General features: G+C 42.6%; 1 protein-coding gene across 4 annotated transcripts in view; it reads right to left on the bottom strand.

The window, feature by feature from the left end:
- CARS2 (cysteinyl-tRNA synthetase 2, mitochondrial) overlaps positions 1-26,456 on the bottom strand; it is a 217,729-nt gene that overhangs the window by 57,845 nt on the left and 133,428 nt on the right. For all 4 annotated transcript variants that reach the window (XM_029604706.1, XM_029604707.1, XM_029604705.1 and 1 more), the window contains exons 10-11: positions 22,097-22,163; positions 10,876-11,014 (exon numbers count right to left, since the gene is read on the bottom strand). In XM_029604706.1, the coding sequence (XP_029460566.1) occupies positions 10,876-11,014; positions 22,097-22,163 (206 nt within the window). The remainder of the gene's footprint in view (positions 1-10,875; positions 11,015-22,096; positions 22,164-26,456) is intronic.

The raw sequence follows: 26,456 nt of genomic DNA, 5'->3' as shown, positions 1-26,456 counted from the left end.
TGCAAAGCCTCTAGGCAGAGCATTTTTAGACCATTTGATACTGAATGTAAAAAAAAATATATGGTGCTGTTTTTATTTCATATTTGTTTTTAAATTCCTTGTGCCCCTTTATCACATCTGCTTTGTGATTAGGAATGTTTGGAATTTTTTAGACCACACTTTTGTGTGCCTCTTTATTATGTTCATCAAGATAAGTACTTTTTTTTGGCGACAACCATTTTTAGTCAAATTGGGTTACCATTATATATAAATTGGAGACATTTTTTGAGATGTATTGGATTTAATAAGGATTTTGTTTTTTAAAACCTATGATGGCTCTTTATCCTGAGCTCAACATTTAAAGCATATTGTATTTAGAGAGCCTGAGTTTTTCCTTACTTTGTGTTTTTCCAATGACTTTTTTTTTTTTTTTTTTTACTATGAATCTGTTCAATCCTGCCAACAGTATAACCTAAGAAAGTCAGCCTTTCAGTTGGATATAACGAGAGAAAAAGCTTTCTCAATTGCAGGTCCATGCTTCTGGAACTCTTTACCGGATTGTATTTGGATAATTGACAACAGCTGAAAAAAAACTTTAAAAGATATTTATTTAGAAAAGCTTGCAACCTTTAAGAGAAGGCATAGATGATGTTAGGTTGTGCTTAGTTGTGGCATTACATTAGGAAGTATGGCATCTGTGCTTCCAATAACGCTTTGTATAGACTGTGTTTTTTATGCTTTATGTGCTTTTTCTCTGGAATCCACCTTGAAATATTTTTGTGAAATTGTGGACTATACGTTTTTAATAAATTCAAATTCACATTTAGAATTATATAGCAATATGACAAAATACTTCTGGGGTATCAAAGTATACTGTTAAAGGGTCTGCTGGCCTATGTCATACTTTTAAGCTAAATTTACCAGGAGCCTTAAAAGCCACTTTTTGGTGCCCTCTAGTGGTGATAGCCATTCATGAAGAGAATGACTTTAAAGAGAGCTATAGGTAATTAGACCGACCAGTGTTTCCCAACCTTGTCAAGCCCAAGGCACACCTACTTTAACAAAAATGTTGCGTGGCACTCCAAGCTCCATGGAGCAGGGAGGACTCCTATGGCCAAAAGAAGAGCTAGGATTTGCAGTCTCTTCCAAATTTAAAACGGGGCAAGAGGAGGTAGAAACATGAACCTGTCACAATGGACCAGCGGCTGTTATATACAAGTGCAGGATAAGGCTGTAGTGCTGGCAGCCATCTCACTGAGTTACCTTGGCTTCTGCAATTGGCTGCCAGAGTTCGTTCACTGCTGCTACTCCCAACACTCAGTCACATTCAGTGCTCAGTATACAGGTTCCCCATCTCACTCAGCATGGGGGCTAAGACAGAGGCTGGAAGGCCTCAAAGGAAGGCGAAGAGGAGGAGGTGCTGTTTGCAATGTGTGCTGCACAAAACAGAGCCCAACTATCCATGGTCTGCATGCTGTCCATTACTTCCCAATCTGTAGCTCGGAAAAAGAGGCATGCACGATTACACCTGGTGGCTCCAAAGGGTTTAGCAGCCACCACTGATGTCTCTCGTTGCTGTGAGGTGCTAAGAGGAGAGCCTAAGTGCTGGCCTGGACCTGAGCTTCAGGCAGTAGTGAATTTTCCATGGCACACTTGATCATGTCTGAAGGCGCACTGGTTGGGAATCACTGAATTAGACAGACAAGTGAAAGTAACCTTTCACTGAACAGAATCCTTCTAGACACAAGCAGAACGTGAGTTTTCCTCTTTTTTTTTTTATAATTCTATTTATTAAAGGTTTTTGTCATACAACAACATACAACAACATATAAATGTCATACTGGTATTGTATTAGGCAGAGAGGGGAAAAAAAAGTATTTACAATGCGTTCATTTCTAGAAAAAAGGCAGATGCATCCAGAAATAAAATACAATAAAAGTAAATACAAAATTAAGCAAGAAGCTGATGATAAATATCCCAAATCAAATTATATTTAAATGTCTGACCTTTCAACACATAGTGAAGTTTTTCCAAACCAGCAACCGCCTTCACCTGGGATCTCCAATGATTGATATTGGGACTAAACGTCCAAAACGTTGCAGCCGTATATCTGGCAGCCAGTAATAATTGAGTAACTAATTTGTGACATTTTAAAGGTATGGACGAACCTGTCCATCTCCCCAAAAGAACCAATAAAGGCGTACGACGTACCAGGAGCCCCAGAATATCAGCAATTTCCTGTGTGATTTGTGACCAAAACAGCTGTAATCGTGGGCAGGACCACCACATATGTTTATAAGAACCTCTCTCTCCGCATCTGCGCCAACAAAGAGAGCTCACTGCAGGTATAAATTTGGAATAATACGTTAGCGTACGGTATGTCCCGTGGAGTAATTTAATCATTAACTCGGTACATTTAACACAAATAGAGATGCGGTGTGCAGCCTGCCAGATAGTCTTCCAGGCTTTAGAATCTAAATTTACCCCCCGATCTACATTCCAAGCCTCTATCAAAGCAGGAGGAGTGGTGAGGCCATATTTTCCCCGCAAAAATGCCCCTATACAATAAGGCAATTCCCTTCTTTTAGCTCCTGAATCACTCAGATATTTCCCCATGCCATTCAACTGCCGTAAAGGGTAGGCCAAGTTAAAATGGTGCTCTAGAGCTCTCCTTAACTGAAAAAAGGAAGCTCGCAACTCCCCGCCAAGCTCAAACTCGCTTTCAAGCTCCTTTAAAAATAGGAGAAAAGGTACAGCTGGCCACTACTTGGTTCTCAAATATAGGTGCAATGGCTGTATCCTCTCCAGGCGATAGAACCTGGAGAAGGTGTGTAGGTAGGACCATGTCGCCGCCCGACAGATCTCGGCTGGCGAAAGCAGTCTGGTTTCAGCCCAGGAGACTGCCTGGGCCCTTGTAGAATGTGCCTTGACCTGTAGAGGTAGTGGTTTTCCTGCCTCTATGTAGGCAGCATTAATGACTTCTTTGATCCAATGGGCTATGGTCGCCCGCGATGCCGCTTCCCCTAGTTTCTTCTCGCTGTGAAGGATGAACAGGTGATCAGTTTTGCGCAAGGCTTCCGATCTCTTGAGGTATAGGACTAGGATTCTGCTGACATTCAGGTGGTGAAGGAGGCGAGAATCTTCCGAATCTCTGTGTTCATTTGGTGATGGTAAGGATATGATCTGGTTCATATGGAACTTGGAAACCACTTTCAGAAGGAAGGATGGTACCATACGCAGCTGTATGGTGCCTGGGGTGAACCTGAGGAATGGTTCTCGACAGGATAATGCTTGAAGTTTGGAGATGCGCCGAGCTGAGCATATTGCGGTCAAGAATGCAGTCTTTCAGGTCAAGAGGCGTAGAGACAGGCTACTTGTTGGTCTGAAGGACTCCCCTGCTAGGAAGTCTAGTACTAGTTTGAGGTTCCACAGAGGCACCGGCCACTTTATAAGTGGCCAGAGTTGTTTAACTCCTTTCAGGAAGCGAGACACATCAGGATGAGTTGATAGTCTAATGCCGTCTGCTTCGGACCTGAAACAGGCCAGTGCAGCGACTTGAACCTTGAGGGAGTTGAGTGACAACCCCTTCTGCATGCAGTCCTGTAGGAATTCTAGGATCATGGGAATCTTGGTTGTCCTCGGAAGGAGGGCGCAGTCTTCACACCAGGCTTCAAATACTCTCCAGATCCGTATGTAAGACAGAGATGTGGAGAACTTGTATTCTCGGAGCAGGGTGTCAATCACGGCTTTTGAGTAGCCGCGCTTCTTTAGGTTAGTCCTCTCAAGGGCCATACCATAAGAGAGAATCAAACCGGGTCTTCATGAGAGATCGGTCCCTGCTGAAGAAGGTCCCTGTATGGCGGTAGACGCCAATAATCTTCGCATGTCTGCGTACAATGGTCTTCTTGGCCAATCTGAGGCGACTAGAAGGACTAGTCCCCTGTGGTGCTCTATCTTGTGAATGACCCTGCCCAGTAGTGGCCAGGGTAGAAAGGCATACAGGAGATCTTCCTCTGGCTAGTTCTGGACGAGAGCATTGATTCCTTCAGACTGTGGTTCTCGTCTGCGGCTGAAGAATCTGGGGACTTGGGCATTGTGATGAGTTGCTAGGAGGTACATGGCTGGGGGACCCCATTGATTAACTATCCTCTGAAAGGCTGTGTCCGCCAGTGACCATTCCCCCGGGTCTAGGCTCTCTCTGCTGAGGTAATCCGCTGAGATGTTGTCTTTTCCCGTGATGTGGGAGGCCCAAATCCCTTGCAGGTTTGTTTCTGCCCACTCCATGAGAGGTCTATTTCCAGAGAAACATGCTGGCTCCTGGTTCCTCCCTGGTGGTTGATGTAGGCCACGGTTGTGGCGTTGTCCGACATGACTCTGAAAGACTCGCCTTGGAGTCTGTAGCTGAATCGCAGGCAGGCTAGTCTGACCGCTTGAGCTTCCAGGTGGTTTATGTTCCTTTCCGCCTCTTCTTTGTTCCATTGTCCCTGGGCTGTTAGTTCCTGACAGTGGGCTCCCCACCCTCGCGTCCGTGGTGAGCAAGATCTACTTTGGTGCGGATAGGTTTACGCCTCTGCTTAGGTGTTCTTTTTGTAGCCACCACTGAAGCTGTTGCTCTGTCGGTAGCTGGAGGCAAAATGAGTAGTTCTGGGATACTGAATTCCATCATGACAATAGGGAGTGTTGTAGTGGTTGCATATGGTCCCTTGCCCACAGAACAACTTCCAGAGTTGAGGTCATGAGGCCGAGGACTTGAAGGCAGTCCCATACCTTGGGGCGAACAGAGTTCAACAGGTTTCACAATTGCTCTATCAGTTTCCTTCTCCTTGGAGGGGGAAGGTAGACCTTGTCAAGCTTGGTATCGAACAGGACTCCCAGGTATTCTAGTAACTGGGAGGGCTGTAGGCTGTGTTCACGACCTACCCGAGCTCTTGTAGTAAGTTCTTGACTCTGGTGGTTGCGTGGAGACTCTCCTCCTGAGACTTTGCGCTGATCAGCCAATCATCCAAGTAAGGATGTACCAGAACTCCTTCTTTCCTCAGTGCCGCCACTACTACCACTATAATTTTGGTGAAGGTTCTGGGAGCGGTGGCTAATTCAAAGGGTAGCGCTCAAAATTGGTGATGATTGCCCAGTTATGCAACCCGAAGGAAGTGCTGGTGGTCCTGATGGACCAGGATGTGAAGGTAGGCTTTGGATAGGTCCAAGGAGGTTAAGAATTCTCCCGGTTGCACTGCCATTATAATGGACCATAGGGTTTCCATGCGGAAGTGTGGTACCTTCAGGTAACGGTTGACGGCCTTGTGGTCCAGGATGGGTCGGAATGTTCCTTCTTTCTTGGGAACAATAAAATAGATGGAATAGTGACCAGTATTTTTTTGAGACGTAGGCACCGGAGTTATTGCCTTCAGGCTGAGTAGTCTTGCTAGCGTGGTTTCCACTGCCAGTCTCGGAGTGGGAGTGGCACCGTGATCTCATAAATTTGTCTTGGGGAATGCTTTGGAATTCCAGGGCGTACCCCTCTCGAATGATAGTTAGGACCCACTTGTCCGATGTTCCTTTGACCCATCTTTGGTAGAAGGGGGTAAGTCTGCCTCCTATGTCTTCTTCCTGTGGATGGGTCTACGTCTTCTCATTGTGGAGCATGGCTGGAGCCTGCCCCTGAGCTTGCTCCTCTCTTAATGTGCTTGTTCCGAAAGGAATGAAACCTTCCTGAAGTATGAGGTGCTTGGGACTGTGTGTTCCTGTAAGGTTTAAAACGCTGCAATCCTCTACCCTTGGTACTTCGGGGGGAAGGAGTGCTGATATGTTCTTTTGTTCCTGTCTTCAGGTAATCGGGCTACTGGGGATTCACCCCATTTGTTGGCTAACTTCTCCAGTTCGCTTCCAAACAGGAGGGATCCTTTAAAAGGCATTTTTGTGAGATTTGCCTTGGAAGTCGCATCAGCCGACCAGTTTCGGAGCCATAATTGTCTTCTGGTCGCCACTGCGGCAGCGACACCCCTGGATGATGTGCGCACAAGGTCAGCGGTGGCATCGGTGAGGAAGGAGACCGCAGGTTCCATCATTTCTCCGGGTGTGGTAACGTCTCTGGAGAGGATCAAACAGGAACGTGCCACCAAGGCGCAGCAGGAGGCAATTTGTAGCGTTATTGCTGAGACATCAAAGGACTGCTTAAGGATGGCTTCCAGGCTTCTGTCTTGGACGTCCTTCAGTGCCGCCCCTCCCTCCACAGGGATTGTGGTGCGTTTTGAGATACCGCAGATCATAGCGTCCACTTTAGGGAAGCGTAGAAGTTCCTTGGCTGTGGGTTCCAGCGGGTAAAGGGCTTCTAGTGCCCGTCCCCCTTTAAAACTAGCCTCTGGAGCATTCCATTCCAGGTCAATCAGTTCCTTGATGGGCTCCAACATAGGAAAATAGCATGAGGCTTTACGAAGGTACACCAACATGGGATTCATTTTAGGTTCCAATGTAGGGTCCATGCCTGGGAGACCCAGTGTCTTCATAGTTTGGGACACGAGGGCTGGTAATTCGTCTTTGTGGAAGAATTGGAGCATGGTCCGGTGTGGCTCCAACCCTGGGGGGATTTCCCGTTCTTCCAGGGAGTCTGTTTCCTCCTCTGAGGTGTCTGGCTCTCTATCCGGGATGATCTTGGATAGGAGAGGCATGTCTCGGGAGTCTTTGGAGATGCTGGGAAGTGCTTGTGCTTCCGGCAGAGTTTGAGGCAAGTGGACAGCCGGGGCTGGTTGCGCCTGGACAAAGGTTTGCAGCCCTTTGAAAAATTCCACCCAGGAGAAGGTTCCTGGGTCCATGTTGATGCCAGGAGGGATTGTAGTGGTAGCCCCGGAGGAGCTTTCCTGTGGGGGCGCCGAGTTGGACATAGTTAGGTCCAGGGTGCCATCATCAGTGGTTCCAGATCCCTCTCCTGGCTTTGGGAGGTCTTGATTGGGCTCTCCCTGGTTCTGTTCACACTGCTGGTACAGCAGGGATTCTAATTCAGGCTGCGCAGCTCTCAAGTGGCATGCTGGGCAAAGGAAGGGTCCCTTGGCCTTCTTGGACGGTGGTACCATTGTTTGTGTGAGTCTAGGGCTTAAAAATTCATCTGTGCGAGAGTTATGTGCACGGATGCCCTTAGTTGTGCGCATTGGGAGCGTAGAATTTATGCGCAGTACATACGCACAAGTTATGTGTGCAGGCAGCGGATTTTGTGCGTGTGGCACAGTTATGTGCGCAGTTGTGTGTGCGGCCTAGTTGTGCACGCAACCCAGATGTGCATGCAGTTAAGCGTATATCCATATGGACACGCTCAAGTTAGGCGCCTCGGGCCTCTGGCCTGCTCCATGTGTACCGACAGCGAGGGGGGAAGATAGCGCAGACTACCCCGGCAATAAGATGGCGCCTCCCCCGGAGGGTCTCCATGTGTGTGGACCCTCGACCAGATCGTGGCCTAGCCAGAAGAAGGCTGCTCAACCCGATTTAAACCTCGTTGGAGGAAGGTCAGTACAGCTGTTCGAGTCTTGGAGACAGGAGACTTAGAAAAGGTTTCTACTTTACCTGGTCTCGGCGCTTACTGGTCACGTGCCGGGCGGCCTCCAGCTGCGGGGGGAGAGGGAAATACCTTCACCGCCATGCTCGAATCTGCACCCGCTGCCTTTCAGCCACCCTGGGGGCAACGTCCACGGCGGGGATCAGCCGGCGGACTAACGCTCACCTCTGAGGGATATCGAATCGACCTCAGGAAAGTCTAGACTGGGGGAGGGACTGTTAGGTTTCACTGCAGGAGAAGCGGAGCTCTCTTCTTAAGGGTAAATTTTCTTCTTTTTTCTTTTTTTGGAAATGTTATACTATTCTCTTTTGGATAGTGTCCGCATCTGCTATGGGAGACGGAGAAATACTGAAGAGCTAAGCATGCTGCACGGGTATATGTAGGCTGACATCAGAGTTGAAATCTGACTCCATCTCCCTTCTGCTATCAGGAGACCACAATGCCCATTGGGCCTGAGTCCATCTGGCTACATGCTAGGAAATACATCGTTGGTGCTGTGGTCAGAAAAACTATGGACCATAGCGTCATAAAAAATTAAGTTAAGAAATAAGAGTGGAGCACAAAATCAATAAGGGTCACACATGGCATCCCTCTAGGTGACTTCTGCCGTGCTCAAGCAAAGAAAAGATCCAAGATTAAATCTCCAGCTGCTACACCAACTAAATAACCAAAAAAGACCAATGTAAATGCATATCAAACAGTGCATTTGTTGCCCAAATAGTTGTTATTATGTATCCTGTTGATGACCATCTCGGTACTCTTTAATCCATTGGGTGACTACAGGCACATTTTCCAGGGTTGCCGACCCTCCATTAAAAAAACCCCTGAGTTTGGCAGGATATAATAAAACATATCTGACATTCAGAGATTGCAACTCTTTCTTCACTGCTAGAAATTGTTGTTGTTCGCACTGCAATTCAGAAGAAAAGTCTGGGAAGATCAAAATATGAATTCCTTGAAACTCAAGTTTTTTCATTTCACGAGCAGCATTAAGAACTAAGCGCTTATCTGTAAAATTGTGTAAGCAAATTATTATCGCTCGCGGTCGTCCTCTCTATGTCGATGGAGAGGCTAAGGCCCAGTATATCTGGTCTAATTTCAACTTATCGCCTCGTAGTTGCAACTTCAGGATATCAACCATTTAGAAAAAAAAGCCCACAGCATCGTTACCTTCAGCTCGTTCTGGTACACCCAGGACATGAATCTTACATCTCCTTGAACGATTTTCAAGATCGTCCAACTTTTCCAGGAGACCATGTAGTTATCTAATTTTTCAATTTTAGCTGCAGCTATTGTAGACACCATGTTCAGGTCAGCAATACAGCCATCTTGAGCCTCCAGGCATTCAGAGTGTTCTCTCACACTGTGAACAAGACTGGCTACCTTTTCTAAAATAATGTTCATACAAGAATCCAACTTGCTTAAAATTCTCTCTGCAAAGTTCTCTAGCAGGTCTTGGAGCTGTTCCGATCCAACCTGCAGCCCAGGTCCGCCTCCGCCAAAGCATAGTCACTCTGCTGCATGTCAGTCAAACATGTCATGATTACAATCCTCAGTTTTAGATTTAGTGTCCTTACTGGCCCACAATGCAGGTATAGATTTCTTCCCTTTTCCTTTTATCTGAGACATAATGAAAGTAGAAAGTTGGATGTCTGCAAAAAATAGGCAAAAAGGGGACAGCAGTGGGAACGTGGCTAGCATGCATCCTTCAAGCTCACGGCGTACCCGGAAGTTGTGAGTTATCCTCTTTTGAAGACAATTTCTTACTGTTGTTGACAGCATTTATTCCAAGGCTTCCCATATCTATCCTGGTGATTTCATAGCCAGTTGGGTTTTTAGGATATCCCCGATGAATTTGAATGAAGTACATTTACACATACTGGGTCTCAAATGTATACAAATATCTTTCATGCACACTCATAAGAACATAAGAAAATGCCATACTGGGTCAGACCAAGGGTCCCATCAAGCCCTGCATCCTGTTTCCAACAGTGGCCAATCCAGGCCATAAGAACCTGGCAAGAACCCAAAAACTAAGTCTATTCCATGTAACCATTGCTAATGGCAGTGGCTATTCTCTAAGTGAACTTAATAGCAGGTAATGGACTTCTCCTCCAAGAACTTATCCAATCCTTTTTTAAACACAGCTATACTAACTGCACTAACCACATCCTCTGGCAACAAATTCCAGAGTTTAATTGTGCGTTGAGTAAAAAAGAACTTTCTCCGATTAGTTTTAAATGTGCCCCATGCTAACTTCATGGAGTGCCCCCTAGTCTTTCTATTATCCGAAAGAGTAAATAACAGATTCACATCTACCCGTTCTTGACCTCTCATGATTTTAAACACCTCTATCATATCCCCCCTCAGCCGTCTCTTCTCCAAGCTGAAAAGTCCTAACCTCTTTAGTCTTTCCTCATAGGGGAGCTGTTCCATTCCCCTTATCATTTTGGTTAAATGGGAAAACTAGCTGTGGAGACCTAGAGTCAGGTTTGGATAGCCCTGATCTATTCTCTTCTAGAAGCACAGCAATATGTGATGTCATAAAGACCCTTATTATCCCTAACGTGCAGGGCTTTCATGCATTTTCTGCTTTGGTCCCTGTAGCAGTAGTGCGCCCTCTTCCAAGTATGGTGTCTTACAGTTGCTTTGACTCTAAAACTTCAGTCAGGCAGAGTCATTTTCATCTGGCTGGACAATTGGTCACTTTGAATTCTGAGCACGGAGTTTCTCTTCAATAAGCAAAACTCCTCAAAAGCTATCATTTGACCACAGACAGATTATTTCACTCATTCTTAAGGTTTTCTATTTATAAGCTGCTTTTGAGCTATAACAAAATTAAATGACCTACCAAAAATGTAAATGATTCTAAAATCTCTCACATCTTTACTTTAAAAATCCTTTATAAACATTTGCTAGTCTGCTTTTCCTTCTTCAGTCTCCTGGATTGACTGTCCCAAACTCAGGAGGTTTCATTTTAGAATTTGCCAACAAGTTTTCTGGCTTGGAAATTGATATAGAATGTCATATGTATGCACATGTTTTGATAACAGAAATTCTGATGTGGTCCTCTCATGATAAATTGCAATGTACAAGTATAGCATCAAGTTCTGCCAGCTGGATTTGGTCCTGGAAAAAAATTGTACGTTGTGATACATTTGGATGGCCAACATATGTAAAATCCAAAGATGATATAGCGCAGAAACTTTCAAAACCATACAAGTCCTTTGTTCAGAAAAAGAATCCAGTGAAAAGCTGAAATTAAACATTCTGAACATGTGAAATGTTAGCTATATGCACTACGTTTTCGAAAGTTCAGATTTTGCAATCAAGATAACAGTACTGTATTTTACCTCTCCCATAATATATCTTCACTGATGGCGGGACATATCAGTTGACCTTTCATGTAGGCATTTGCATCATTAATAAAAGAAGAGATCATCTGAAGGATGCGTATTGCGTCATTCATGCTGCCATCACTGTATTCCACAGCTAAGAATAGAAGGATGACAAAAACAATAATAAAGATGCCATTATATTAAAGGTAAGTGATGATAGGTCATAAAGCACGGCCAAAAATGACTGCAAGCCCCTTTGACTTTTTTTTTTTTTTTTTAAAGCAAATTATATAATTGTAAGTCACCATTTTAGAATCCCTATGTAAAAGTTCATTCTGGACAGCAGAATAAACAGCATTTACCTGCTGGTAATTTAAAAGTAATTCCAATTAAGGCTGTCATAAAACAAGGGTCAGCTAAAAATGTCTGATATATTGGCTCAAATCTTTCTGGCTAATTCTAAAAAGAACACGCATGCATCTATAAATGTGCACATGGCACGCGAGCAGAGATAGGCTGCAATTTTAGATCGTGCGTGTATATATGCGCATATCATTTAAAATACCCCTTCCACGGGTATGTGTGCGTGTGATCTTAAAAAGGTGGCTCGAGTAAATGTCCCGCTCATATTGCCACCAGAGCTTTAGCGGCTTTTGCGCGCAAATGCTTACACAAGGGGAAAACCAGTTTCTCATGTCCTTACCCGGGGGGGGGGGGGGGGGGGGGGGGGAAGAGAGAGAGACAATATGACACTGCAAGAGGGGCACTTTCAACTCAGGGTTGGTTTGGGGGAGGGGGGTGTTAAATTGGTGTGCTACAGACCATTTCACCCTTGGCCATAGGGGACAGATGAAGGACTTGAACAGGTAAATGTAAATCGGTTATTTATTCTCTCAGACCATAGAAGGACTAGGGGGCCCTCCATGAAGTTAGCAAGTAGTTCATTTAAAACAAATCGGAGAAAATTCTTTTTTACTCAACGCATAATTAAGCTCCAGAATTCATTGCCAGAGGATGTGGTTATGGTAGTTAATGTAACTGGGTTTAAAAAAGGTTTGGTTAAGGTTCTTATGATTCAAACCCACCCTGAGCTGAAAGTGCCCTTCTTACAGTGCTAGATATATAGATAGATGTATAGTGTCATAGTGTCTCCCCTCCAGGGCTCTTCTCTCTCTCTCCCTGAGTATATATGGTAGTTCAACAGACATGAAAATCCCTAAAACCTGAGTTCTCCAGACTTGCTTCTCATCAGGACTAGCAGTAAAGTTACACACCGACGTGCTCCATGGGCAGCTTTTCTGAAATTCGGAGTTATGCACGCAACTCTTGGCCCCGCCCAGGAATGCCCATGTCCCGCCCCTTTTCCATCCACTTTTTCTTGACGCGTGCACGGGTACTTCGCGGCTTCTTAAAATTTGCAATGCTTGCACGTAACTCACATATGCGTGTATAGGGCCATTTTGTTCATTTTTAAATGATCTGCATTTGTGGGCATCGCACTTGGCTAGGCACAACACATTTGCTCTGCATTTCTTAACCCTGCCTTTATCAGACATTAGTGCAAAGGTCTGACTCTATAAGACTTTCATCATCAAAGATCGGTTAGACACTGTGAGGCCAATATTCAGCACTATTTAGCTAGATAGGTAACAACATCCAGCTAAGTGGCAGCCATCGAGTATCCAGCTAAATTCAGCGGTTGCCACTTACCCAGATAAGTACTTACCTGGGTAAGATAGCCAGCTATTCAGCAGCATAGCCATGCCGCTGAATATCCTATGTAAATTAGCCAGAAAGTCTTATCCGGCTAACTTACAGAGCTGGATAACTCTGAATGTTGGGCCCTATTACTGTGGTATAAATCCACCAATCTTAAATCCAGGATGTTTATCTGGACCTATGAACCACACGACACCACTTTCACAGAGGTTTGTGTGCTACTTACTGTATTACTCAGTCAATGTAGAAGAAATACTGTACAAAATATGTTTCCTCTATAATCTTCATTAACATGATACAAGGCTAAGCAAATCCACATAGAATATGATCTTTGGTCAATATTTTAACAGTATAAACAACACAGCAGAAGCAGACCTATGACTTGTGCGATTTAAAACAATTATGTCGTTTATGACATTTTTTTAAGATATATTTCCATATTGAATCAAGAAGGCAAAATATATAAAAAGTAGTATAGGACTACTATCCAAGACTGACAATTTAACACCTTCATGCAAAAGTGTCTTTGAACAATTTATGCAGAAGATTTTGTATTCTCTCCCCTTTCAAAAATTACAGAAAATGACACTCGAGGCAAAAAATGCACTACTTTAAAACTGTGCAAGCAATCTGACATGCAAAATGTATGGAACTTTTTTGCCAGACCTTTGCCAGGACCTTAAATCTAATTAATATTGGTGAATTCTGCATAAGAACTCTAGTGGGCTGCTATTTCTATCCCTTATACAATAAGGGGTAATAGCGCGTGGAAAACGCACGCCCCCCCCCGAAACTAATAGTGCCCGCAACATGCAAATGCATGTTGATGGGCCTATTAGTCATTCCCACGCGATACAGAAAGTAAAATGTACAGCGAAGCCGCACATTTTACTTTCAGAAATTAACGCCTGCCCAAAGGCAGAAGTTAATTTCGGCCGGCACAGGGAAAGTGCACAGAAAAGCAGAAAAAACTGCTTTTCTGTGCACCCTCCCCCCCCCCCCCAAAAAAATTAAAAATCTGCCTGCGGGTTGGAAGACGGACGCTCAATTTTGCCGGCGTCCGTTTTCCGAACCCGTGGCTGTCAGCGGATTCGACAACAGATGCCGGTAAAATTAAGCGTCGGCTGTCAAACCCGCTGACAGCCGCCGCTTCTGTCAAAAAGGAGGTGCTAGGGAAGCGCTAGTGTCCCTAGTGCCTCCTTTTAATGAGGGCCCTAACTTGCATAACTTTCCTTCCTGAATCGGGCGCCCAGGAGAGTGGCCTGGGTGCGCGTCGGGAGATTAGTAAAGATTTTAGGAGATGTACCTAACTCATTCCACTCCTAGCACATGCAATGCTACCAGGTCTGAATTAAATGTGTGTTCCTAATGGCTTTCTCAGATGAGCACCACAGGCATATCTTGTACATCATTAGGCTTTAGCAGGATCAACCATATGTAGTCAAACAATCTCACAGCTATGATGATGAATATGACTGGAATCTAAAACTGTTACTACCTGCTAGAGAAGTTCTGTCATTTGACGTTTTGTATAGTATGTTACAGAATGGGGTAGATTTTCAAAGGGGTACGCGTGTACCCCCCGAAAACCTACCCCAAACCCCCCCTGCGTGCGCCGAGCCTATTTTGCATAGGCTCGGCGGTGCGCGCAAGCCCCGGGACGTGTGTAAGTCCCGGGGCTTGCATGGAGGGGCGTGTCGGGGGCGTGTCGCGAGTGACGCAGCGTTCGGGGGGGGGGAGCGCCAGGGGCGTGGTTTCGGCCCAGGGGCGTGGCCGCGGCCTTCGGACCAGCCCCCGGACCAGAACATGGAGCGAGGCAGCCGCCCCAGCGCGCGCAAAGTTACGCCTGCTTCCTGCAGGCGTAACTTTGCCGACAAAGGTAGGGGGGGGGGTTTTAGATAGGGCCGGGGGGTGGGTTAGGTAGGGGAAGGGAAGATGCGGGGGGGGGTGGAAGGAAAGTTCCCTCCGAGGCCGCTCCGATTTCGGAGCGGCCTCGGAGGGAACGGAGGGAACAGAGGCAGGCTGTGCGGCTCAGCACGCGCAGGCTGCCGATTTTGGGCAGCCTTGCGCGCGCCGACCCCGGATTTTAATGGATACGCGTATCCATTAAAATCCCGTGTACTCTTGTTCGCGCCTGGTGCGCGAACAAAAGTACGCGTGTGCGCAGATTTATAAAATCTGCCTCAATATGTCTAATTCAAAGGGTGGTGATTTCTGGGCACCTATGTATGAAATTATTATAACACTAGTGGAATTACCAGTCAAAAATGATGGGTTAAAAAGTCATCCCCCCAACACTCTTCTCCCTTTCTTTCTCTCCCTCACACTCCTAGCCCTCTCTTCCTCAGGCCAACCACAGCATTCTACCCTTCCCCTCCTCTGCACCTTTGGGGGATCACAGAGTTTCCTTGCCTTTTGGTGCTGTGAGGCTATATTCCCGCTGCTGATGCTTCTTTGCCTGCCAGAACTGTTGAATACAGGGAAGTCGCTCATACAGGGTGCACGTCTGTCGACTGCCCGTGGGTCAGTGTGTGAAGGGACCAGCAGGGAGGGAGTTGCAGAACTTTCTTGCCTGCTGGCGTTATGGGAAGCAGGCCAGCCATGCGTGCAGTATGTTCCTGTCGGTTCTTAGCGGGTTGGAGGGCAGAGACCAATCGGGAGGGAAGTTCACATGCACAAGGGAGAGAGTATGCGGAGTGAGATGGGAACATGAACATCGCTCCTGGGACAACGTGCAATGGTAACAAGTATGGGTTATTTTGTTAAAATTAAACATTTTTGGGCCAAAATAGTGTAGGATGATTGTGAGGAGAGAGGAGCCCGCAGAATGTAAAAAATTGTGCAAAAAAGGTCATGAGTCCCTCCTTAAGTAAATGAAACCTGTACTTAAGTTACTGATACCTATACTCAAGTTAATGAGACCTGTGCACTCCGTCATCTGTACATAGTTTCCCTCTATTCCTATAGTTTTCATTCCTTTACTTCTCATCTCTCTATCTGCCTTTGTTCTCCTCTCTTCCCCATCCCCACATTAACTGTTATTGCCAGTTATTTATTTACTATCATTATTATAAATATTGTTTTATCGTTACACTGTATTTTCCACCTGAGTTCATTGTAAACCGGCATGATGTGCTGCACGAATGTCGGTAAATAAAAGTTAATAAATAAATAAATAAATAAATAAATGACTGGCAATGACAGAGAGCCCCTACTACACCAGGACAGTGATTCGACTTTATCTCCTCCACCCAGTTGATGGAGATAGATCACATGACTTATTCCTGTGTCGACATTTCTATTTATGTGCGGTGCAGGGCAGTTAAAACCAGTATTCCCTGAAAAGTACTCTATGAAACTTTAAAATAATTTAGCCACATAAGTCGGGGGCGTTCCAGGGCAGGCAGAAGGCATTTCAGGGTGGAGCAACACATAAGTTACATGGCTAACTCATATTCTTAACTTACACAGCTAACTCTGGTCACACTACAAAGTTGGCTGACTATACTTATCAGGCTAACATCAGTTGCACCACTGAATATCCCCATTAGCTATATCCAGCTAATTTAACTAGCCACGCCGCTGCTGAATATCGACCTCAAAATGTTTACCTTCCTAAGCTGGTATAGCAAGACTAAGGGAAAGAAAATTATCAGGTAAGTATAAATTTGTTCAATGTTCTCTCATCCTAGCTTGATGGACTCTCTACCTGGGTAACATCAAGCTAGGTGGAGAGAACATTGCACAAATCTCATCTTGGAGTGAGTTTCCTCACTCCGAGGGTCATCAAATGTTCACAAGAGACCACAGTTCTGTTCGTACATCTCACGTTGAATGTGAAAGTGGCCCCTAACCCCCTACACTAATATTTAACCCTCACCTCGCGTTACTAGGTGGGCCTCCCATAGGGATACAAATACCTGTCTAGGGAGGAGGCACTATGACAAGTCTCTCTCTCTCTCAGCCTGCATCATACTGAAACAGGCCTGTCGGAGACATCGTGAACTGCGATAAACCTTTACCGGCCTGTAACGCAAATGAAAGAGGTGTAGTTATTGGCCACGTTAGGAGCCGCGCTAACAGTGCGGCTGTTTCGCAGCACACGATAAATCATCCCTACTTTACATTTGCTCCGCCCCAACTCCGCCCCTGAATACGAAATTAAATATTTGCATTCGCAAATCGCGTTAACTGCTGTTAGCGCGATTTGCGGAATTATCACACGTGGTAACTCCTTGGAAAATGAGGCCCTAAATCTTGAAAAAACAGAATTCATGTTACTTGAAAGGAAAATATTATCTTCAAATGTAAATAGTACCATGCAGCTCGAGAATTTTACGATTAAACTTAATGATAAAGTCAGAGATCTTGGCATATGGATTGACCCTGAGCAAAATATTAAAAACACATCTCAAAGATTAAAGAAGGATTTAGTAAACTTTTAATATTAAAGCGACTTAAACCCCTTTTAGATCACAATGATTTTAGAACTATTTTACAATCTCTAATTTTTACCGGCACAGACTATTGTAACTCCCTCATGCTAGGTCTAGCCAAATCAACAATTAGACCTCTACAGATCCATCAAAACGCTGCCGCGAGAATATTAACTGGATGTAAGAAAACAGATCACATTACTTCTATTTTAAATTCATTATTTATTTATTTAAAACATTTCTATACCGGCCTTCATGAATGGGATTCATATCAGGCCGGTTTACATGGAACAGGGGAAACCAGAAGTAAAAATAAAACCAAGTAAACATAAATAAGAAAGGTCGAAAAATCAAAGTTACAATAAACAGGGGTATTGAACTTGGGAGCTAGTGTAGCTAGGAATAAGTGAAGTAGGAGTAAGAGCGATAGAGATTAACTAGGTAATTATCAACTAATATGTTATGAAATTAATAGATATTAAGTTCCTTGATCTGGGTATGACGAGTTAATTTGTGTTAGGGGAAGGCTTGGAGGAAAAGCCACGTCTTAAGTTTCCTTCGGAAGGTGTGGAGGCATGGTTCCAGTCTTAGATCAGTCGGTAGTTTGTTCCAGAGGACTGGTCCTGCTGTAGAGAAGGAACGTTCTTTGGTGGTTGTTAGCCGGGTGGATTTGGTAGGTGGGACTTGCAGCATTCCTTTATATGCCTCTCTGATGGGCCTGTCTGAGGCATGGAGTTTGAGTGGAGCCTGTAGGTCTAGGGTGAGTTGTTTGTGAATGGTTTTATGTATTATGGTGAGTGCTTTATGTTGAATTCTGTATTTTATTGGCAGCCAGTGTAGGTTACGGAGGATAGGGGTAATGTGGGCGCTTCGGTTAGTGTTACTTAAGATTCTGGCTGCTACGTTCTGGAGCATTTGTAGCGGTTTTGTTGCCGAGATGGGGAGCCCCAGGAGCAATGCATTGCAGTAGTCCGTCTTTGAAAATAGTGTAGATTGGAGGACAGTTCTGAAGTCCTGGAAGTGGAGGAGAGGTTTAATTCTTTTCAACACTTGAAGCTTGTAGAAGCATTCTTTGGTGATATTATTGATTGATTTTTTTAGGTTTAGATGATTGTCTAGTATGACTCCTAAATCTCTTGTGTGAGAAATATGTGTGTCCGGGGAAGTAGAATCGGTGTTAGTCAAGTGTTCAGGGGAGATGAGCAGGATTTCTGTCTTGGATGCGTTGAGCACCAGGTTCAGGCTGGAAAGGAGACTTTTTATGGATTTCAAACAATTTTCCCAGTAATCGAGTGTTTTTGTCAGGGTTTCTTTTATGGGGATCAATATCTGAACGTCATCTGCGTAGAGGTAGTATGTTAATTGTAGGTTAGTGAGTAGTTGGCAGAGGGGTAGTAAGTAGATATTGAAAAGGGTTGGAGATAATGATGAGCCTTGTGGAACGCCTAGCGTTGATATATAACTTGGTGATTCTATGTTGTTGACTCTCACCTTGTAGCTTCTATTGTTGAGGAATGAGTTGAACCAATTGAGGGCAAGACCCGTGATTCCAATTTCTGAAAGACGATTTAGGAGGATGGCATGGTTTACCGTATCGAATGCCGATGAGATATCTAGAAGGACCAGTAGGTATGCAAGCCCTTTGTCTAGTCCCATGAGGATGTGGTCTGATAGTGAGATGAGGAGGGTTTCTGTGCTGGCTGATTTTCGGATTACACTGATTACAGGTAGACAAACGCATTGAATACAAGGTATTATGTATTTGCACAAAGCAATATATGGCAACCAGTTAGAAGGGCTGCTACGGTTCAGCTCCACACACCACAACGCAATCTCAGATCCGCAAATAAAAGGTTACTATCAATTCAATTCCTTCTTTAACATCCGCACGTCTTACTACAGTTCGTGAAAGAGCAATCTCCCTAGCAGTTTGTGGAACACTCTTCCAATGAATATCAGGCTACAAAGCGATTTAAAAATATTCAGAAAACAGCTGAAAACTTGGCTTTTCGAGCAAGCATACAAGGATGACAACAGCTAAATTACACATACAGGGGTAGATTTTCAAAGGGTTATGCACGTAACCCCCGAAAACCTACCCCTGCGCGCGCCGAGCTTATTTTGCATAGGCTCGGCGGCGCGAGCAAGCCCCAGGACGCGCGTATGTCTCGGGGCTTTCAAAAATGGGCGGTCCGGGGGCATGGCGGCGGTTCGAGGGCAGGGCCAAATCCTTCTGTTCATTTCGGTCCAGTATTGGTCTGAATGTTCCATCCTTTTTTGGAATCACAAAATATAAAGAATGGCATCCTTTTCTTTGCTCCTGAAATGGAACAGGGCATATTGCCTTCAAATCAACAGCTTGTTTAGTGGAGTTTTGACTGCCAATTGTTTTGTGAGCATTCCACATGGTGAGACTACATAAGCTTTTTGAATTCAATTTGTTAACTCTAATTCCAATGCATATCCTTTCTGAATAATTTCCAAGACCCATTGGTCGGAGGTTATCTGGATCCACACTTGGTAATATTGTTGAAATTGACCACCTATTGGCTGTATCAAAGAGTGATTCTGCAAACCTTTATTGGGATGAATGTATTGATCCTGATGAACCCATTTCAGGCCTTCACTTTCTTCCTCCTCGAAAGGACTATATTCTTTCCCTAAATCTTGCTGCCTGTGTGACAAATTGCTTCCTTGGTCGATATCTTCTGATGTTGCATGATTGTCCTTAATCTATATATGGCCGAAAATTTATTCTACTTCTCTCGTCTGGTAGTTTTTGAGAGTTTTTGATCCCTCAAGCTTTTGACTAACTCTTCTAGTTCCTCTCCTAACAAAAGTTTTCCCTTAAAAATAAGCTTGCATTAGCACATTTCTAACCAAGAGTCAGTCAACCACTGATGAAGTCAAAGTTGCCTTCTAATTCCTACTGATGAAGCTAGTGATTGTGAACAAGTCCTTATAAAGATCATACAGGCTATCTGAAAGATATACTGCTTCCAATTCCAGTCAAGCTGATGCTTCATTTTTCAGGAGTTGTTGCATACAGTGCAAGATTGCTTTAGTTATGTAACTATTACAAACAGCAATCTGTAAAGAACAACTGATGTTGAGAATACATGTTTTAATATTATCTCTATCTTCCTATCTTGCAAATTCTTAAGTGCTGCACCTCCTTCCACAGGGATATTTGTTTTTCTGATGACTGTGGAGACCATAGCTTCAATTTTTTGCATCTGGAAAAGGAGTTCTAAAACATGAGGAGGATGTGGATATAGTTTTGAGAAAGACAATGGCTCTCTGTTTCAGACTGTGGTGAAGTTTATAAAGTTAAAAACATATTTTCTATTTCAGAATGAAGCAAAAACATCCTAAATGTTTTGCAAACCCCTTTAATAATAGGGTCCGAATCTTGGATTTTCTTCATTTTGTTTCCTAAGATGCTAAGTGATGAAATCACTTGAGAAATTAATGCTGCAACTTCATCCTAATGGAAGAGTTTAAATACTGGATTTTCCTCTCCTTCAGACTGTATTTCCCCTTCCCTCAATATAGTCCCAGCTACTCCCTTCATAAAGATCCTTATAATCCAAAAATGGAGACTCACAAGTTATAGAAAAACCTACTCCACCTGTATCAGGTAAAAGTTTCTTTTTTGAAATGGAAAATAATATATTTGGGTGATTTCCTGTAGCTTATGTGCTACTGGAATCACAGATAATGTTCCTTCATCAGCCTCTGTAAAGCACAAAAAAATCTGGTGTAGGAATTTGAAAAACTCTGGGGAGAGTTCTTCAATAGCAGGAAAGCTAATATCCAAATTTGAATCCAATGCATGACTGACCTCAAGTTAAAACTGGAAGTTCAGAATATTTGTTTCAATTTGTCTGTACTGTGCTGAAAACCACACGGGTTGCTTTCAGTATTGCTGCTGTTCCATCATCAATGGCTGCCTCATTATCCTCGACTACTCTCTCTTCAGCCCAAGGTATAAATGAGGAACTTGTCCCGGCCTCTGAAGCTTCTAACTTGTTTGAGCTGATTTTGCCACTTGTTAGAATCTTTTTCATCATGGAAGGAAGTTGTACAGAGAGAACCTATTGTACCCATGGCTCATCTGTCGCCGCAGGAGAGATAGTGGCAGCCTCGCTCCAACATTAGTACTTCATTAAAATAAGGAGTTTTCAAGATTCAACATTGTCTTTGTGGGAATAGCCAATATGCAGTTGCTGTCAATCAAAATTCACTCACAGTAGCTTACTTCTGCCCTCAGGGGAAAAGCTCTGAGAAAAAAAAATAAAGAGAGAATAGGAGACAATAACTTTAAGAGTATCTTATTCTTTTCCTTAATTTAGATCCCCCTTCAAGCTGTACCGAGACCCTCAATGGGACAGGGAGCTAACAACATCAGGGCTCGCAACCTCTGAATCAAACAAGTGCCTGGCCCACGTCTAACTATATAAAAGCTGCATTTAAAGTTGCACTTCTTATCTGAGCTATTTTAACATTAATTTTAATTTAAAACCATTATAGAACTTCCTGCTGTACTACCAATATGTCTGCCACCAGCTGGAGGCGGTGATATCTGGCTTTAACTGCCCTGCACTACACTTAAATAGGGATGTCACCACGGGAAAAAGTTGCGGGATCTGCCTCCACCTGCTGGAAGGGGGAGGACAAACCCAGTCGTTCTGGACTGGTGTGGCAGGATGAGAAAGGAATTTAAAGTATTAAGAAATTCAGAACACCGTTGAGTCTGGCACCTCCTACCTAATCCTGACTGCTGCTGCCATGCTCCAGAACGTGTTGCTTGTCAGACCATTACCCTTCAGTAACGCTGATTGTAATGCACACTCAGAAAGCATATACTTTCTTGCCTGAGAACATACACCTCAGCGCAAAATAAAGCCAAGCGACTACATCATTCAGCAGATGTTAACTGCAATATAAAGATGGGAAAGGTCACAAGCATGTCCCTCTAATACCGAATCAGCCCCTACACCTCTGAATTTTCCCAGAGTGACGAGCTTAAAAAATATTTTATAAATATAAAACAGAAGCTACTGCATGGCATCCCTTACCTGATCTGTACCTGCTGCGGAGGCAGAACATTCTGAACTGATCTTGTGAAAACGTCTTTAAAAAATCCTAATTTAAAAAAAACAAAACAAAAAAATGGTCAATCATAACTGCTGTACTATGTTAATGTACCATTATCCAAATGGCAATAGTTCTTTAATCTCTAGCAATTGTTGTAGTATTCCTAAAATCATAATTGACAGATTTGTTTACCAATATCTAATTAATAGAGAGATTTACTAAGTTGTGATAGTTTATCATGGGAGGGGCCAATTATCGCAGGAGGCATCCCCTGAGAAAATAACTACACCTCCCTCAAAACATGCTTAAATAGCATGGCTGACTTTTTTCTCAGTCAGCTGTATTACCTTATTAACACAGAATTGCTTATGCATAAGCTGCGTTGCATACATTAGGCAATTTTATGCATGCAAATGCATGCAAAGCAGCTGATTTCCATAGGGAAGGAAATTCTTAGGAATATCATGTGACAAAAAGCACTTAATGCGCATTAGACACTGTTTAACTCGCAATTTTGCTTTATTGTGGCTTAGTAAATCTCCCCATAAGTTTTCTGAAAGCTCTACTTTAGATAATAAATTGCTTACTGTTAATAAGTACATGTAAAGGATGGATACAGTACAAATCTGAACAGACTGCTTCTTTGAATTGTCATTGGTATACTTTATATTTAGATTTAAATTTTGTTAACTGAAAAGAGCCCATAAATGTGTGTGGAATGCATACGTGAGAAACTATTTAATGTTGGTAGGCTTTCGTAGAGAGGTGAAAACTGTCTTTTTTGAAGGTGTTAATAAACATGTGGATAAAGGTGAACCGGTAGATGTAATGTATTTGGATTTTCAGAAGGTGTTTGACAAAGTCCCTCATGAGAGGCTTATAAGAAAACTAAAAAGTCATGGGAAAGGAGGCAATGTCCTTTCGTGGATTACAAACTGGTTAAAAGACAGGAAACAGAGAGTAGGATTAAATGGTCAATTTTCTCAGTGGAAAAGGGTAAACAGTAGAGTGCCTCAGGGATCTGTATTTGGACTGGTGCTTTTCAATATATATATATATATATATATATATATATATATAAATGATCTGGAAAGGAATACGACGAGTGAGGTTATCAAATTTGTGGATGATACAAAATTATTTAGAGTAGTTAAATCACAAGCGGATTGTGATACATTACAGGAGGACCTTGCAAGACTGGAAGATTGGGCATCCAAATGGCAGATGAAATTTAATGTGGACAAGTGCAAGGTGTTGCATATAGGGAAAATAACCCTTGCTGTAGTTACATGATGTTAGGTTCCATATTAGGTGCTACCACCCAGGAAAAAGATCTAGGCATCATAGTGGATAATACTTTAAAATAGTCGGCTTAGTGTGCTGCAGCAGTCAAAAAAGCAAACAGATTGTTAGGAATTATTAGGAAGGGAATGGTTAAGAAAACGGAAAATGTCATAATGCCTCTATATCGCTCCATGGTGAGTCCGCACCTTGAATTCTGTGTACAATTCTGGTCGCCGCATCTCAAAAAAGATATAATTGCGATGGAGAAGGTACAGAGAAGGGCAAAAATGATAAAGGGGATGGAACAGCTCCCCTATGAGGAAAGGCTGAAGAGGTTAGGGCTGTTTAGCTTGGAGAAGAGACGGCTGAGGGAGGATATGATAGAGGTCTTTAAGATCATGAGAGGTCTTCAAAGAATAGATGTGTCGGTTATTTACACTTTCGAATAATAGAAGGACTAGAGGTCACTCTATGAAGTTAGCAAGTAGCATATTTAAGACTAATCGGAGAAAATTCTTTTTCACTCAACGCACAATAAAGCTCTGGAATTTGTTGCCAGAGGATGTGGTTAGTGCAGTTAGTGTAGCTGGGTTCAAAAAAGGTTTGGATAAGTTCTTGGAGAAGTCCATTAATGGTTATTAATCAAGTTTACTTAGGGAATAGCCACTGCTATTAATTGTATCAGTAGCATGGGATCTTCTTGGTGTTTGGGTAATTGCCAGGTTCTTGTGGCCTGGATTGGCCTCTGTTGGAAACAGGAAGCTGGGCTTGATGGACCCTTGGTCTGACCCAGTATGGCATGTTCTTATAAAGTAAGAAACTGGATGTGGGGGAATTGGGATGAAGCTTGGTTGCTCCCCTCCCCACTAATAAAAGCAAACAGGTGTTCTGCTGTCCTTGCATAAATAATATAAACCTGTAAAAGTCTACAAAACAAATAAAAGGCACACGTGCATAAAAAATGTAAAAATATGACACAATGATTAAAGGCTAAAAACTTTAAAACTACAACAAATATTTATTGATCAAATACAATAAAACTAAACATATAATACGATAATTAAAAATAAGTGCAATGTGTGCATAAAATGAACAAAACAACGACTTACCCTGCCAGAATTGAGCATTTTTTATTTTTCCAGTTTTTTCATGAACATTTCTATATTTGTTTTCTTCTATTTGACTCATTAATTTTTTTATTTTTTTGGTTTTTTGTTGATAGTAAAATTGATAGTTATGTTTTTTCTTATACATAGTTTTTGTTTGTCCTACCATCAGAACTTTAGGTCCAAAATGTTATGACACAGTTGTGGCCATCTGTGAGGGTTCTAGGTGCTGCCAACCTGAAGATTTTTTGGCCCTACTTTGTTCCGGCAGGGTAGGTAAGAATTTTCTATAGTTATTTTATTGTTCTATTTTATGCACACATTTTTGTATTATTTTTTAAGTGATTTTAAATTTGGGGGGTTTTTTTTTTCTATTTGTTATGGAACAATAGGGACTTTGTACTATTGTCTCAAGGATAAGATACTTCTCTTCCTCTTCACTTGATTTATGGTATGGTTCATTTAAAATCTGTTATGTCTTCTTTTCTGTGCATATTGATATTTGTCTGTTTGATGATTTATGATATACGGAGTTATGATCCTAATTTTCTTTAGTTTATTCTATGTGTGTTTTGTATTCTGTCTTGTTTTATAAATGAAGTACATCAAGCTATATTTCTGCTTGTTTTATAGGCAGACTCACGGTGAATCATCATTATTAATTGACTGTATATACCCCTGAGGCAGGCATTATACTAAAACATGATCCTGTCTGGTTTTGGTTTTTAATTATATTTCTAGTTTTATTGTATTTGCTCAATAAACATTTGTTGTGCTTTTAATATTTTTAGCCTTTAATCATCGTGTCATAGTTAAATTTTTTATATATTTGTTGTGCCTTTTGTATTATAGTTTTTATTTTTTACAAATTTATAACATTATGGTATATTATGGTATGTGCACTATTCTTTTTTTTGGCATTATGATTATTCTCCTATATGCACGCTTATTATTCTAACAGGGTGGTTGGAAGTTATAGAATGCATCTTTCTCTCTTGCCACGAGAGATTTTGAAGTTTTTATACATTCTTGATAAATTTATGATCTTTGTAAAGAGCAGACTTTAGAATTTTTGGGCTCACAAGAGTCTCCTTTCTATTGTAAACATTCAAGAAAACCATTTAAGGCAATTTCTAAGGAACCAAGCAAAAACCCACTGCTGCTAAAACACATGCATTTATGTGAACCCACAGTGGATTCTATTGGTATTAGCCAGTATACATCTGTCATCATAGATGACTGCAGTCAGAAGCTGAATGCATTTTTCTTTAAGCAAAGATGAAGTCCCAGATATTTTCATTGGCTATGGACAATACTCAGAATGACGAGCAAGGAAAAAGTTGAAATAAGTCCGTACCAACAATGCAAACGAGTTTAACATAGATAAGTGAGAATTTCATAAAAGAGTATGGAATTCATCATGGGAAGACAGTTCCATATTTACCATCCCAAAATGGACTTGTAAAACTTGCTAATCAAATGCTATTAGAAGCTGCCTAAACCATGCTGATAAGATCAGGACTACAAGAACTTAAGTAACAAATCACTGTAATAATAAATTACTTAAAGAAAAATCACCAAAGCAGTTTGGACAGACAACAATCAACATTCAACAAGGCACGGATCTGTGCAGTTTGGGTAAACAAGCATCGGGGTAACTTGCTTGATGCGGCGGTTACTACCCTTAACCATTAAGCGTTATGCTCATCTTGATGCAACTCAAACATTACTCTTTACATCAATGGCAGGGGATGGCAGGAAATCTGAATCAGTTACCAACAAGGGCCCTGAACGTGGTGGTTGGTGAAACAGATAAGTATGGGAAAATAAGTGTGGGAGCTTGCTGGGCAGACTGGATGGGCCGTTTGGTCTTTTTCTGCTGTTATTTCTAAGTTTCTATGTAAGAGGCAATTCATAAGAGACTTCAAAGTGTTTTGATGTTTTGTATATA

This window comes from Rhinatrema bivittatum, chromosome 5 (assembly GCF_901001135.1).
Source record: "Rhinatrema bivittatum chromosome 5, aRhiBiv1.1, whole genome shotgun sequence".
Taxonomy (NCBI): domain Eukaryota; kingdom Metazoa; phylum Chordata; class Amphibia; order Gymnophiona; family Rhinatrematidae; genus Rhinatrema; species Rhinatrema bivittatum.
This window is presented reverse-complemented; position numbering and strand designations above follow the sequence as displayed.